This window comes from Fusarium oxysporum, chromosome VI (assembly GCF_013085055.1).
Source record: "Fusarium oxysporum Fo47 chromosome VI, complete sequence".
Lineage (NCBI taxonomy): Eukaryota > Fungi > Ascomycota > Sordariomycetes > Hypocreales > Nectriaceae > Fusarium > Fusarium oxysporum.
In genome coordinates this window covers 3125453-3140642 of record NC_072845.1, presented here as the reverse complement: position 1 = coordinate 3140642, position 15190 = coordinate 3125453, and the positions used below count along the sequence as shown (strand labels likewise).

Here is a 15190-nt window from a genome sequence, read left to right as displayed (position 1 = left end):
GAAGGACTTTTGCTACTCCGTATGTAGTCACGCTTTGTTGATAGTCAGACCAGCGCAAATACTGTATCGCCAACCTCGCTTCCTATAAACAAGTCTCATCAACCACTCAGATCCTTTCTCGTGGTCTCGTCTGTTGATTTGTTTCATATTAAGAGTCGGGCAGTAACGTGTCTTTGATGTTACGTCACTCTAGCTAGATCTTTTGTCGATCTGTGTGAGGCTGTGTCGGGAATCATGGGGATGCTTAATATCAGTCCAACTAATCCCTTTCTCTTACCCCTTTCTCGTAGCCGTAGCCTTCTATAACTATACCCACAAGAAGCAGGGCTAAGCAAGCACTAGAGCACGCGTAGGAGGAGCGAACCAGCTCAGTCTGCCGTCTGCCATGAGGTTATCCGGACTAGTTCATACACACGATAGTCAAATGGTTTCAACGGAGAAGCGGAGATACCAAGCCATTAAACAGCATTGCACTATGAGAATTGCACTATGAGAATTGCACTTCCTATCGACACTTCTCCCTGTACGAGTGCACGATGCGCTGTGAGCTAGTAAAGCTAGCATATTGAATCATACATCGCCTAAAAAGACCATGCTTGTCAACAACGAACTACTAAAATTAACACAAGCTCAGCACTGGAGGATGTAGCTGTCATGTCTGATAACACTTTCCACGTGGTCGTAAAAATGTACATGCAATTTCTTAGAATGAAAGACAGTGTGTGATTGATTGAATGAATGAACGAAGGAATGCGTGTGGACGCTGTGGGCCAATTCCAGTACTCCAAGGAAAGGCTGCCTTTACCCGAAAACGCCGAGCAGTAAAAGAGTCAATGAAATTGTAAACCATTTTCATCATATATGGTATCTCGATGAAATCAAAGAACTAGGCGAGCTAACTGTTGAGGCTCTGAGCTACTGGCTCCATATAGGAACGTTTCGATATGCTGGGGAGTTATAGCTGTGGAGGACCCGAAAAGGGAGATCTTGAACGTACATCCCACCCTGGGAACTCTGTCTACCATGAACAGGATGATTTGGGACTGGGCTTGTAACGTAGATGTTTGGGTATTGTTGAACCATGTTCGGTGCACCATAGACAAGCGCTTGATTCTGCATCATGTAGTTCTGCTGCAGTTGCTGATTGAGGCTGTGCATATCCATCGGAGCCCATGATTGGACAGATGTTCGAGGTCGTCGTTGTTGGTGTTGCTGTAGCATCTGCTGCTGATGCATCTGCTGTTGCTGTATCTGTATAAATGTAGTGTTGCTTCGAGAGCGCGGCATGTTGGCAATTTGGCGCGGCTGCGCTGGTGCTGATACTCGCCGGTGATGCTTGACTTGTTGGGCAGCAGGACCACTCTGTTGCGTACCATTACTCGAGTAGGACAAAACTCTGGAGTGTTGAACAGAATTGACTTGCTGGGAGCTTAAACCTGCGGTAGGACTCATGGTCATGCCTCGACTGGAGCTGCGTGATTCAGTACGGCCATGTGAGATCTGACGGCTGTGTGGTGTCATTCGACCATAATCTTGGGGTAACGAGAGTCGACGACTAGCGCTCGGACGGGAGTTAATAGGGAATGAAGGTGCCATAGCTCGATTTTGCGCCTGTGACTTTGCTCTGGGAGGCTTACTGCCTCGATTCTGCATACTCACCGGTGGTGAAGTCTTTGTTCGCAGCGTCTGATCCATCTCAAGCGCAGATGGACTCAGGGATGATCGATGGTTCGCTGACAAGTTAGGTGCGGAAACATTCGTACGAAGATGAGCTAGCTCTGGTTTGTCACGGCTCTCCTGTATGCTCGACTTATTGACCACCTTCCGGGTCTGTAGAGCTAAGCTGCCAGAGCTACTGGCAGCCTTTCTTGGTTTTGGACGGGATGACCATGAGCTCACAGCTCGAGGGCTGGGGGCCGCATTAAAAGAACGAGAAGTAAGCTCCATAGCGGTTGATGGGCGCCTTGGTGTGGGCTCGGGCTCAGGCTTGGAACTCAAGGCAGGGCTAGCGTCCGCGCTTCGAGAACCAAATATCTGAGCAATGGATTGGCGCCATGATTGACGTCGAGACATCTTCTTGCCAACGGTCTTCTTGGCCCCTCGCGCTACGTCCTCCCCGCGTCTTGTATTACCAAGCGCATCCTGGCTTCCAACACTCATAATAGTATGCAGAGTGTCCTTACTCGGCTCCTTTCGAAGCGAAGGTCGGTGCGGTTTAGGTATGGAGCCTGTCTTGAGTCCTAAAGGATCGGTAGTGAAGTCCTGTTCGATCATAGCCACTTCCCCTTTCCTTAGGGATCCCTTCTTGCGGGAGCCATTCAGGAATCTGTATATCTTACTGCCACCACGACTAACGTCTGCGGCTGGCGAAGGTAGCTGTTCCTGAAAGTCTCCCTTAGAAAGGACGATTGGCGCTGTCGCAGTGTTCGACACTCGTGGCTCGAAACTCTTGTTTGATTTCAACGAAGCGAGACGCATGCGGCTACCACGACTAAATGACGAGAATGGACGACTAGCAGGACTCGAGGGGCTTGCTAGACAAGCCGAAGAGGTATCATCATCTGTCGACGACAACGGGACCTCGAGGTGGATAGGCAGCCGGTTACGTGTCTGAGAAGGTACTGAGGAAGAAGTACGAGTCGAATTCGAATCCGAGGGCGAACACATCCCGGACATGTCCACGTCAAGCTTTTCGGAGGCCATTGTATTCTTGTCCGTGACACCGGATCTCAGGCTGGGCAATGATCGGAGAGAGACATTGGAGCTGTAACCACTGTCGACTCGAGACGCGGAGCGATGGGTTTTCTCAGACGAAGGACTTGGAATGAAGCCACTATCAGATCTTGACAAACCTTTAAGCATTTTGTTTTCGAGTCCAAGCTGCGTTTTCTTGGGGTCGGGCTTTGCATTTGGATCTTCCCTTACGTCCAGAACCTCAGCAACCGGAAATGAGACAGCATTCCCGTTCCCAGACATTCCGCCATCGCCTGTTCTAGATTTTTCTGCATCGCTCGAACACTCGGTGACACAGCTTGCGACTCGAGCAGTAAGTGATTTCTCACCCGTCATTAGCTCATTGGCCTCTGTCATGGTCGAGCCCTGATTCATCAACCTGAGTGGGTTCTTGGCTTGCTCATGAAAGTATTCCGCACGAGGGATTACTAGTGCCGACTCAGAAGCCCCTTGCTGTTTGACGTCATCCTCGGGCATTGGAGAAGTTCCGGGGGCCCCGTTTGTGATGCGTAGGGATCCAAACTTCATACCACCTAGCTGTTTATAGTCAGCTTCGACTGGCGTTACGGCTCGGTCCGGGGATTGCGCCTGGGAAGGGATTGTCGTAGGCATTGACATGCGTCTCGCCATGCCAGATTCTATCGAATTGTGCCTGGACTGAGAGGGTGTAGCTGGGAGACTCTTGCGGAAACTCGACTTGGCTGAGACTGGGGGGTTGGAATGATGAGCCCTGGTTGCTATGCCTGGAGTTTGAACGACCGAGCGGCGGCGCATTGGCATGTAAAGAGACACGTCTGAATTTGTTCTGCTAATGGATGAACCTGCAGATTGGGTGGCGTTGTTGGTATCATCCGTCACATCCTGACTTGTCTCATCAGAATGCTTATTGGATTTGGAGATGATGGGCTCCCTTGGGAGCTTCTCCTTTGCACTGAGAAGCGTCTTGGCCTCGGCAGCTCTCGTATCGTAGCTTGCAGAGCCACGCCGTACTGCAACAGGCATGCTATTTCCAGGCAGTTAGCTCAATTTATCGACATGGAGACATGTTGCACAAACCTATCAGCGCGCGTCAGTGTGCGGTAGCCGCTATCCTGAGCAATAGAGCTGGTCCTGGAGCTGTTGACGAAAGCTGGCAGTATAGGAGACTGCTCTGACTGGATAGACCGCGTACGCGATTTCAAATCGCGCATGGGGTCTCTACATGTAGGGGATTGTATAGGACTGGAAGCGTCACCAGCTGGGACGGCTATACCGAGCCCAGGCGCCACTCTTCTCGTTGTAGAAGCCTTATTGGGAGCAGGCGGCAGCGATCCGACCAGATACGAGTTGGAGAAGTGCTCACGATGGGGTGTCACAGCAGTAGCAGTGTATGGCAGACCAGCTGCAGATGCCTGGCTGCAGTGAGGTGGCTTGGATAGTTTCCGATGCCCGCGAGGGGATTCGGCGGATTGTTCATTGCCCATTGGGCCAAACTGGTTCAACTCCTTGCTCGTGAGATGATATCGGAAGGAGAGGAGGCTGGATGCTCGGAGGAGAGCTTGTGAGATGCCTCAACAAGCAGAAACGACCGTTCACTGGTACATAAACGCCTCCATGCCGTCAAACACGAATTATCCCGTCGTTCTATTCAGCCGCGAGGATGGATGAAATTGAAGCTGAAGCTTCGCGGTATACAGGATGGAGGAGTATATATTCGTAAAGTTGGTTGATTGTTTAGTCTATAAGCTAGAAAGAGGATCGAGAATGAGAAAGAAGCTCGGTAATATGAGAATAGAAGAGAATAAGAGAGAGCGAGAGAGAGGGGAGGTTGGACGAGGTGGAGTCGAGTTTAAAGATCCATGGCATTTTTGGCGGAGTTGATTTGAAAGTCGGCGTCGCATGAGGGGAACTCCCGGGCAAGGACAAGGAGAACCTGGTTGTTAAGGTGAGGTATGAGATCCATGGGAGGGGTGAGACCATAACCAAACCATACCGAACTGGACAGGGAGCGGACGAGGCGAGACGAGACGCTCGCATCAAACAGCACAGCATAGCACATCACAAGCAGCCACAGCTTTGAGGGAACAGAGCGGAGAATAGCGCTGATGTGATGATGAAAAGAGTAACTCGATGAGGGGACACATGCAAGAAAAGAGGAGCTGCGCGTCCATGTCACTCCCGGAATAGACGAACTCTGAGTTTCCCATGTTGGAGAGGAACTAAGTTAGAGGAGCTATGATATGACGGGAAGAGAGTGGAGCTTGGAGAGCTTGGAGGTTAGCAGCCTTAGCAGAACACCTAATGGTCACCAAAAGGTCACCAAGGAACCGAAGGGAACGAGCTAAGGCAGGTAGGTAGCACTAGCCAAGGCACCTCCATCGATACTTCCGATCCTAATACGATTGGACTGGATTGCACGTTTCGGCAACCGCCCAGCAGCCAATCAACTGGTTGGAAGGGCAATTGACTTCGGAAAAATGTCCTCGATTCAGAGGCGCCAAGGTTTCAATGCATCTCTACTGCCTGGAGATAACAACAAGTCATCTCACAATTTATGCGTTGGAGGCTGACTTTAGCGAGTCTTATTCAGCGATCATCCGAGGTTATCTACTAAGTAGTATGTATAATTAAGTTTCCGCCATGGGCTTCGAACCGTCACTCTGCCTTGCACTCGATCAACCCTTTCCAACAACCACATCTGGAGTGATTACGAGAATCGAGTTACAATTATGTATGCAGCCTGGCAGCCTCAGCAAGCAAACGAGTGAACATGGATGTCGTGTCATTTAGGGATGGCAGGTCGATCAGGTCTTGGATTTTCACACACTATGATGATCCGCGAAATTATGCTTGTGTAAATCATCATCTTGGACGACTTCCGCCAGCTCCTTTGTTTTATCCGTCTCATAGACAATCCTGCCAAACATGAATCCATAGCATCACATTCATCGATATTGGCCAATAAAGCCCACTATAGAACAGGCAGTACCGCTTTTTTCTTATTGCAGTACAAGTCGGCGGCTGTTTGCAAAGTTGGGGAGCATTCACTCACACCCCCTGTCGGCCTCTCTCTCGGAATCTCAAGCCTCTTTTCTGAACCTGTTTCTTTTGTCTCGTCTTGCTCAATTCAAACTCCATGACGGTCGAGGCCACCCAACCAAGAGCTGACATGATGCTGTCCAACTAGAGGCTGAGCTGCAGCGTTACAGACCGAGTGCCGTGGATATAACCTATTCTTGACTCGACCCGACTCGGCTGCAATTGTCATTGTCAGCTCCAGAACACACATTAAACGAAACACGCAAGCCGTCCGAGCGCTCTCCCCGTGGATACGATGCGATGCTAATGCTGTATCGTCGGAGTCGGCATGTTGTAGAATGGAGACCGACGCGCACCATGACTTACACCCAACACGATACGATGCGATACGATATGGCTGCATCATGATTTCCCCATGCCGTCATCTCATCATGTCGAATAGCAATGCTCCACCAAGACCAAAAGCAGCCCGCATAACACAACATAACTCAACGCACCTACCACCTCTACCGGAGCGTTTCAAATGGGATCCATCATTCAACGTACGATACCCATAGATACCTATGCACCTCTGGCTAGCTCAGGTAACCTAAAAGGTTAGCAGGCAACTTGAGTACTACCTTGGAGGGAGCAAAAGCTCTAAATCTGCAAGGTAAGCCACATAAACCGACTAGACCAAAGTCAGACCGACACCGTCCGCTTACTATAGGTACCCAGGCATTCTATTCATACAATGGCAGTATTATATCACTCAAACCAAGGCCTTCTGATACTTTTAAATCCAAGTTCAAAACTTGATTACGGTTAATATGTCATCAAACTCTGTTGTTTATCCACGCGTACAGCCACACACGCGCTCGCCATGTCCACTACGGCTTGCAGCCAATTACTCACGCATAAACCAAATAGTCTTTGAGCCTTCCCTCTTGTTGAGCGCGCTAGTCACCTTACACTGCCAGTTTTCTGGCACTTATTGTGTCAACATAAACATGAATAAAGACAAACAGACTTTCATGGCCGACATATGCCGCCGAGAGTTTAGAAATCCTAACGTGCATTGCATGCATTACGAGGCCTCTTTCTAACCCCTCACAAATTGGCGTGCAAGGTGAGGTCTAGACATTCAACGACCTTGGACACCTTGCTATGAGCCTTCTGCAGATAAGACTGACTGCCATCGAAGGTAAACTAAGGCCTAGTTGATAGAATTGCCTGGTTTGGCCTTACTAATTGTGGCAGTCTAATTAACAAGAGCTAGCCTTACCACCAACCTTTTCCGCATGACGCCCGACCTCTTGACTTCAAATCTTCAATACAGCAATATACTCCGGATGATGTTACACGAAATGAGACTCTTGAATGTGGGGAAATGCTACGGCTCAAGTCAAGACTAAAGGATCGGATCCATCCATCGGCCGACAGGTCAAGCAGAGATAGGCAGGGTCCCATCCTGGGCATTCGACATGGGGTCATTTAACATCCAAGATGACAAGCGAACTTGTCTAATCATAGCCTTTTGCTTTCGACCCGTGTTGACCGTTTCGTCTATTGCTCAGCTAACTCCCTCGACTGCGTTCTCACATCAGGGCTCTCAGACACTCGATGGTATGCTGACAGATTGGAGTCAACACAAGACGCAATTATCACATCATCAAACCAAGTCATAGACTCCTAGTGCATGATGTTTGCAGGATAAACCCACATGGAAATCGCGAACTCGTGCCATCGAATTCTCCGGGATCGACATGAGAGTTCATCCACCCATTCACATGCGGTGTGCCATTGGCCCGCCTTTTCAGATATATCCAACACCACACGACGTGACATTCGTGTCAGCAAACTCTCAATGTTCTGCACATGCATACCCAACCTCTTCACTTCTTGACGTTCCCCGCAACGATTTTCTTCTCATGGATGCAAAGACAAAACCCAGAGCAGTGCTTTCTTTGGCGATACCTCTTACTAGCCTATTCACAGGCTTTCAATAAGGTATACACCCTGTACCGGATATCTCCAACTGACGCCAAATGTTCTCCAATCTACAAACGGAACTTTACAGTATCCATTTTGCCAAGCGCAAATATTACATCTTTTGAAACCGTAACTCAATAGTTTCGGGCGAATGGTTTAGTGGTATAATACTCCCTTAGCATGGCTTCGTTGCTCATCAACCCTTCATCTGGGAGTGGTCCAGGGTTCGATTCCCTGTTCGTCCAACCATGGTAGTCACGTTCTATCGTCTCACTCTTTTTGCTGCTCAAACACTCGAAATGCTTCCAGAGCTCTCAGCGGATGACGCATCAAGACTATACTTCACCCTGTTAATTCAGAACGTGTATGCTATTTGAACGAGTGTAAGATGCTTGCTGAGCTTTAGACATTACTATATACAATGTGTACTATGTGAAGGCATAGCCACCCTAAGCCATGAACTCAGTGACCTTGTTGTCGAAATCAAGTCCGAGAACTCAACACAAAAGCGAAACTGTTCACTCTTTTCCTCATTCACCTATTCACCTATCACCATGGTGCACCCACTTCCACCGACCTGGACCTCATGAATCCTTCCTGCATCGACGTCAATACGTGACCCTATACCATATACCTGCTTCTGGCTGTCCTTTTCTTGCGGATACCAAATAGTTATCGAGCCCTCGATGATCAGATGAGTCGTAAGAGCGGCATGTGAGTGTGGTGGATAGTGAGTGTTTCTATAACCATATGTCAGAAAGGATATGTGACGTGCAGAGGCTGCAGGAATCCTCGTCTCTAAAGACAATCGTAACAGCAAAGAAAACTTACGGCGAATCGCTCCAGGTGAAGACGCGCTCGAAACCCCATGCTCGAACTTGCTCCTCGTATTCGTTGCCGAAGCCCATGATGCTGAAGATGCAGTATTGGTGGGTGTATATGAAGTCAAGTCTTACCAGTTTGATCAAGAGCGTTTGGTCTCGGTGCAGCTTTGCAGAGTATGATACGTTTGGCTTTGGAGATATCCACGAAAGCCCTCCAGTCTTTGTAGACGACTTCCCTAATTGCTGCAGTCTTCGAGTAAGTAAAACCTTGGGATGTGAATTACGCTGTCATTGAATGTGACCAAGGTATGACCTCACTGCTTACCTTGGTCAATGATGCTTCGGCCGACTGCGCCCCACTCCGGCCCCACCCGCACCGTCCCGGAGCCGTTCAACGGGCCTTGGTCTGGGCGTTGAATCCCATTTTAATGATTGGATTCAAGGTCGGAATGCTTTATGCCTGCTGGCAGAGCATAGAAATTACTAATGTGCTACTTTGGCAGATCAATCAGTTGGCATGAAGCATCTGTTAATCTGGATAATAGCAGGGCTCATCATTGATGCAATACAACACACAGTAACACATGGCAGCGCAGCGCAGCACAACATGGCATGGCACAGCCCCCAATCCATCAGGCCGTCGCTATTGTTTTCACGCAGTCATCCTCATTCTTTGATGACACAACAGCCGTGGCCGTGATGCTGCTTGATCGCCCTGCTTCCTCCAGACAGTCAACTACGGTCTCTCCAATCATCTCCTCGCCCCCAAGCCTCCACGGTCCAATCTTTTCTAGCCCTGGGACTCATTATCCATTCTTCTTTCAGCCGCCCCCCTGCTCGACCCATCCCCCTAGGGCTGTGCTGCAGCACGCTAGCGAGACCTGGACTCGGCTGCTAGCTTGGCTACTGAACCGGGGAGACCGCCGTAATTTATCGCCTATCAGACAGGCGTGCTGACATCCAATCCATCCATTTTGTCGCCTTTCTTCTCCTTCTTTCAAACACATCTTACTTGCCAACGCTCAATCCAAGGACCTCTGCTCTCAAGGCCGGATTCAAGGTACCGATTCTCAACTGCGAAGCAAAAGACTCCGGGCTTGCAATTTTCTCATGCTTGGTTAGACCAACGGGGCAGCCCTTCGCTCCAATGGTTTCTGCCATATAACCGTCGCCGATATCGCCAGCTTCAAACCCCAATTCGCCTCTGGGAACCATAGCTCGTCGCCATGTCGCTCTTCTGTGGCCTTATAGTGAGCCATATCAGCATCCCAAATCTCTTGATCGTACCCACTAACATTGGACTCCAGCGGCGCCGTAGCGCAAAGGACGACAAACCTCGCCGCGCGCGTACTATGTCCATCTTTGGCAACTCCAACTTCCAGGCCATAGGCGCTCTCAAGGGCATGGTTCGTTTCACCACCGCCGCATCCCCAGCTCCCATGTATGGTTGGGAACAGCCTCCAGCACAGAAGAAACCGCCGATTGACGAATGCTCCAGCCGGAGTTCTGACCAGCAAGCGCCAATTCCCGATATACCAGACATCCATATTACTACTGAGATGCATGAGGCCCTCGACCGTACATACCATGACCTGCGGGGTTCAGAACCGCGACTATCCAAAGCCAAGTTTGCTGAATTCCTACGAACTGTCCAGGGCGAGAGCGAGAGCGCCGTCAGCGAACTTGCTAAGGAGGATTATTCCTTGGGAGATTTCAAATACACTTGGGTTACCGACTTCTCATGGGAGGCCACCGGGCCCTTGCCCGAAAAGGATCTCTCGAAACCTCTCACAAATTACTTTATTAGCAGCAGTCACAACACATATCTGGTTGGGAATCAACTGGCTTCACTGAGCAGAAGCTCCCCTGAAGCATACAGAACCGTACGTTTATTCGACGGAATCCTACAAGCACTTTTGAGAATGGCTTAGCTGACATTGGTTGCTAATAGGTTCTTCTTCGGGGATGTCGTTGTATCGAGATTGATGTGTGGAATGGGGATACAATTATTCCCACAACGAGAGGCAGAGCCACCAAGATTGACCACAAGCGTGGACTCTCGGGCGAATCGTTCCCCAATGTCGCTACCACGGTGATCGACAAGGTTGAAGGCTATCTTGGTGACAAAACCGCCAATCGCTCCCGCAGTACCAGCTTAGGAAGCCGAAATTCCTCCCCACGATCGAGTTTGAATCAAGTTTCGCTCGAGACACGAGAATCTGGAGACCGTCTTGACGTTGCTAAACCTCTTTCACCACGCACAAGGCAGTCGTTCCCCAAAGACGAGCCAATTGTGACCCATGGATGGACCCTGACTGCGCCGTGTGGGTTTCGAGAGGTGTGCAGAGCCGTTGGCGAGTCTGCATTCGTTGATAATGACCTTCCAATTATTGTCAGCCTGGAGGTGCACGCTGATGAGGACCAGCAAGAGGTCATGGTCAAAATCATGAAAGAGGAATGGGGCGAGATGCTTGTGGATAAAGCATTCGATGATACTGGCCCTAGATTGCAACTCCCGAAGTTGGGCGAGCTGCGAAAGAGAATTCTCGTAAAGGTTAAGAAGGCTCCTGCGAAGATCGTGGTGCCTCCCAGCACTATGGATCTACCTGCTATTTACGCACACGACGAAGATGCATCGGGGTCTGAGGATGAGCATCCCTTGCAGTCCACAGGACCATCCCTGACAGGTTCTAACAGTACGTTTCCTTCACACGAGAAGAACACCAGCTCCAAGGTCCGGATCTGTGAGAACCTTGGCAAACTTGCCGTGTACACACGCAGTCAGCACTACAAGGGTCTCGCAACTAAGGAAGCCAAAATTCCTGCCCACATTTTTTCCATCAGCGAGAATCGTATCCTAGAACTTCACCAGAAGCAGCATCGCGACATGTTTACCCATAACAAGGGATACTTCATGCGCGCTTTCCCCGCAGGTCGAAGGTTCGATAGCTCAAATCCAGACCCAAGTCTCTTTTGGCGTGGCGGTGTTCAGATGGTCGCCATGAATTGGCAATATCTGGATGAAGGCATGATGCTCAACGAAGGCATGTTTGCAGATGAGAAGGGTTGGGTCTTGAAACCGGAGGGTTATCAGAGTTCAAACAAGTCTGCAGAGACTCAGGGCGAAGCCACACCAGGTCGTACCATGAATTTGAGGATCACAGTTTTTGCTGGACAACACATTCCGATCCAAGCTGGCGACGCAGCGGACGTCGGTCGCTCCGCCAGTACCCTTAGGCCGCTGATAAAGGCAGAGCTGCATGTCGACAAACCAACCGACGCTGAACGTGACGCATATATGCAGGAACACAAGTACAAAGATAAAACGGACGTTGGTAAGACGGACCATCCCGATTTCGGCCCCCACGGCTCGACCCTCCAGTTCTTGAACATTCCCAAGGTGGTCGAAGAGCTCAGTTTCATCAGGTTAGTGGACAACTTTTTCAATTCTGTCATGTATCGGTATCCCACCCTCCCACCCCCTGCTCTCGGACCGTCTCCTGTGTCTTGCCAATCACAGGTGTGTCGTGGAAACACTGTAGTAGGTCTTGTACGGTCAAAGAGCTTACACTATGGCGGTGAGCTCCTTTGTGTCCCATGGTAATAGCTATAACCCATCGGCTTCCTTGGGTATCAAGGACCAGCTGCTTTCCAAGACACGCTTTGCCCCAGGACACAGACCTCCGGTTCGGCCTGAGTGAGGCGCAGATCACAGATCCAAATACGGTTAATCATTTTTGATCGTCGGGTTGCTATTTACCGTTTCCCACACTATCTAGACTGGTATGGTCATATCTGGTGCACCGTGATTGTGACTCGTCCCATTCATCTCGCCATCCTTGAGGTCCGCCAGCTAGCGGGGCGGGACGCAAAGCTTGTTGGTCGGCAACTCTTGTTTTATATCGTACTAATTCGATCAATCCCCTAGGTTCAAGGTCGAGGACGATTCAACCAAGCTTGGCAGCTCGCCACTGCTTGCCTGGGCTTGCATTCGCCTAGACCGTCTGCGACCCGGCTATCGATTCATCCGACTCATGGACTCGAAGCCCCGCGTTGTACCAGGGGGGAAGCTGCTGGTTAAAATTGAGAAGACCCTGGTTTGATCGATAGTATAGTTCATCCTTGCGAATGATGCTGTACATCTGATCCCAAGGGCATTACTCGTGTACTGTGGCAACTTCCTGCTGTGATGATGCTTTGTGCATGCTGCACAGCACTACGACAGCGTCTACAGCAACCCGCGTCACACACAGACTGGCCATCGGTCTTTGGCTGCCAGCATATCTCATTTCCTCATCCTGAGGTTTAGCCCGGTCAAGTCTCTTAGACACTTTCGGCCTTTCTGAAAATGTGTCAAATCACGGTCAGATCGTATACGCGGATGAGCTCTCATCCTGGAGGAGGTTTGAGTAACTGACCCCCGTTTTGTTTTCTGTGATAGTGTTTTATTGGACTGATAATGGTATAGCTGGGATTTTGGTAAGATTTAGACAGGAGTTTTGGGATACCCAGGAACAATGAATGTTTTGTGCCATTTCTCTTTGCCCTCAAGCCTTCCGCCGTTTGTCGTAGTCAGTGCTGAGTCGAATTGACATTGCTCATCTGGCTATCTGTCAGTCGAGGAACGTCTTTGTTCACCCGTATAATAATGCTCAGACGAGGGCCAGATTGCCTGCATAGCTCTTTCTGACCCGCTGCAGCCTCGAGTGACATTGCATGCATGAAGAACGCACAGCACCTGGTTAGGAGCTTGGTGTGCCAGCGTGGCGGCACTTATCATGCCTTACAAGTAAACTACTGCATACACGTTGCGAGGACACTACCCGCTCACAAATCATGAATTGATTGGTATTTGCTCTATGTGAAACGTGCTCGTTCAGCTCTCCAGAAAGGAGCAGTTTCACAGTTCGCTGTTGCGCAAGTCAAAACCTCTTTGGGAACTTTCTGAGATTGTGAGTTCAGCACCCTGCTCTTTCTAGGTACTCTGGCCTTAGAAGGAAATAAGAATGGCCGAGTCGTTGATTGACAAGTACCGAAGCGCTGATATGGTCGGTTGCCAACAGTACACGGCAGTAAAAGTAGTAACGATACTGCTCATCCTCAACAAGCCGCCGGTGTTAACCCTGCGCCCCTCCTTTCTTGACCTCGGGAACCCTAGCGCAGTCGGAGGACCTCACTAATCGTTCATCAGATGAGATACAGTATGTTCAGTCTATGGGACTGAGCCTGACTCGTACGGTGGTCTCTATGTTGCAAATGATGGCCAGTTTTTCATGAGTACTAAACGTTATCCACCTTGGAGAACTTCGAGGCTATAGTATTGACCATGGTGATAATGGTAGTTCTGAGGGCTGGGCGCTCGCACTCTCACTGCATGTGTAGGTCAAGTCTGGGCGTATGGTAGCAAGAGATTGTGCAAATATTACCATGTTGTCATGCATTCAACTTGCAAATCTTCCAATCTAGTTAATGCCCTGAAAGGGCTGAAGAGGCCGGAAATTCCGATCGGGCACAAGCGGCACTAGTCGAGTCCATCTGGAGGTGAGTTGAGTACAGTAGAGATAGCCATATGCAGGCCAGGGGGACAATATCGATAGTCGCCGCGGCTAGATGCGACTAGTCTGCAGAGTGGTTGTTGGTGGCAGAGAGGCACGATGGGGCTGGTGCACAAGGTCTACCTGTTGTGAATACGGGGTCTGATGTGTATTAGGGAGGCTACCTAACAGAGGGATGTGGGGGCCTCAGGCACACATATCTCAACACTACCTGTCACTGGCCTAAATACTCGAACAGCATAACTATACCCTGATTCTATGCATCTCGTTGCGCCGTGGCCGGATTTGTCCATCGCAAACTAGGCTTGACTCGGAATACACAAGGTTTCTTCTCTGCTGTAGAGTGGGATATGCGCCATGGCCTTTGCTCGCAGTGGCAGAAGTTGATGTCCAGATAAAATAGCCTCAGTCGACTGACCACAAACGATAGAGCCTGGACCTGTCGCATTCCAAGTTGTTTGACTGTTGATTAAAGTCATTGGCCCGTCATTGAGCAGCTAAATGCAGTTGATCATGTTGTCCGTGTGTCGTTGCGGATCCTTCAGAATGTCGGACATTGTCCTCCTAGTTGCAATCACGATCAATTGTCAGTGCGTAATTTCGTTATGTCCTTCGTCCAGTGCTGTACATGTATGCACCTCGTAGCCATTAGAGGCTTTAGGCCAACACGTTCCACACTCAACACTTCAGGATCGGTTGGAGAGCTTGTTGGTACACGCTCCATCGTATCAAATGCTTTAACTTTCCATATCGTGGCTGAGGTCCCTCCCTTTCCACAATACCGCACGCTACATCTCATGCGAGGTTCAACGGGCCTGTCTCAGCAAGAGAAGAGCTCTATGGGTCTAGCTGTGGCATTCTAGGGAGCTAGTCTTTGATACTGATTTGTGGCTGCAGTCTCAACGGTCCCGTGATAAGGCCTACCTGTGGCTACTGTGGAGTCGTTACGAGGCTTGGCTGTTGGGTTATCTTGACAAAAAATGATGAATTTGCCCAGGTTAGGTTTGCTATGTTGGCTAAATCTAACTGACGCACCTAAGCCTTGCTTTGGAGTGGGTCAACGACCAGCCCAGGTGCATCCTTAACCGG

The 15190-nt window shown here is 49.8% G+C and overlaps 3 protein-coding genes and 1 non-coding gene across 4 annotated transcripts; 2 read left to right on the top strand and 2 right to left on the bottom strand.

Moving 5' to 3' along the window:
- Positions 1–683: 683 nt before the first annotated feature.
- Positions 684–4327, bottom strand: FOBCDRAFT_295141 (uncharacterized protein). The gene is made up of 2 exons (XM_031185969.3): positions 3790–4327; positions 684–3736 (listed from the first exon to the last, which is right to left on the bottom strand). Exons 1-2 carry the CDS (start codon positions 4194–4196, stop codon positions 916–918), a joined length of 3228 nt encoding a protein of 1075 aa, XP_031037104.2. The 5' UTR covers positions 4197–4327; the 3' UTR covers positions 684–915.
- Positions 4328–7867: 3540 nt separating this feature from the next.
- FOBCDRAFT_t152 lies at positions 7868–7967 on the top strand. Its single transcript has one exon. It is a non-coding gene; the product is annotated as a tRNA-Ala (tRNA).
- A 123-nt stretch (positions 7968–8090) lies between these two features.
- Positions 8091–8890, bottom strand: FOBCDRAFT_226654 (uncharacterized protein). Its single transcript, XM_031185973.3, has 2 exons — positions 8554–8890; positions 8091–8462 (listed from the first exon to the last, which is right to left on the bottom strand). The coding sequence occupies exons 1-2, from the start codon at positions 8628–8630 to the stop codon at positions 8261–8263; spliced, it is 279 nt and encodes a 92-aa protein (XP_031037108.1). The 5' UTR covers positions 8631–8890; the 3' UTR covers positions 8091–8260.
- A 505-nt stretch (positions 8891–9395) lies between these two features.
- On the top strand, positions 9396–13135 carry FOBCDRAFT_226651 (PLC-like phosphodiesterase). The gene is made up of 4 exons (XM_031185975.3): positions 9396–9796; positions 9854–10429; positions 10498–11972; positions 12475–13135. The coding sequence occupies exons 1-4, from the start codon at positions 9773–9775 to the stop codon at positions 12647–12649; spliced, it is 2250 nt and encodes a 749-aa protein (XP_031037110.2). The 5' UTR covers positions 9396–9772; the 3' UTR covers positions 12650–13135.
- Positions 13136–15190: the final 2055 nt, after the last annotated feature.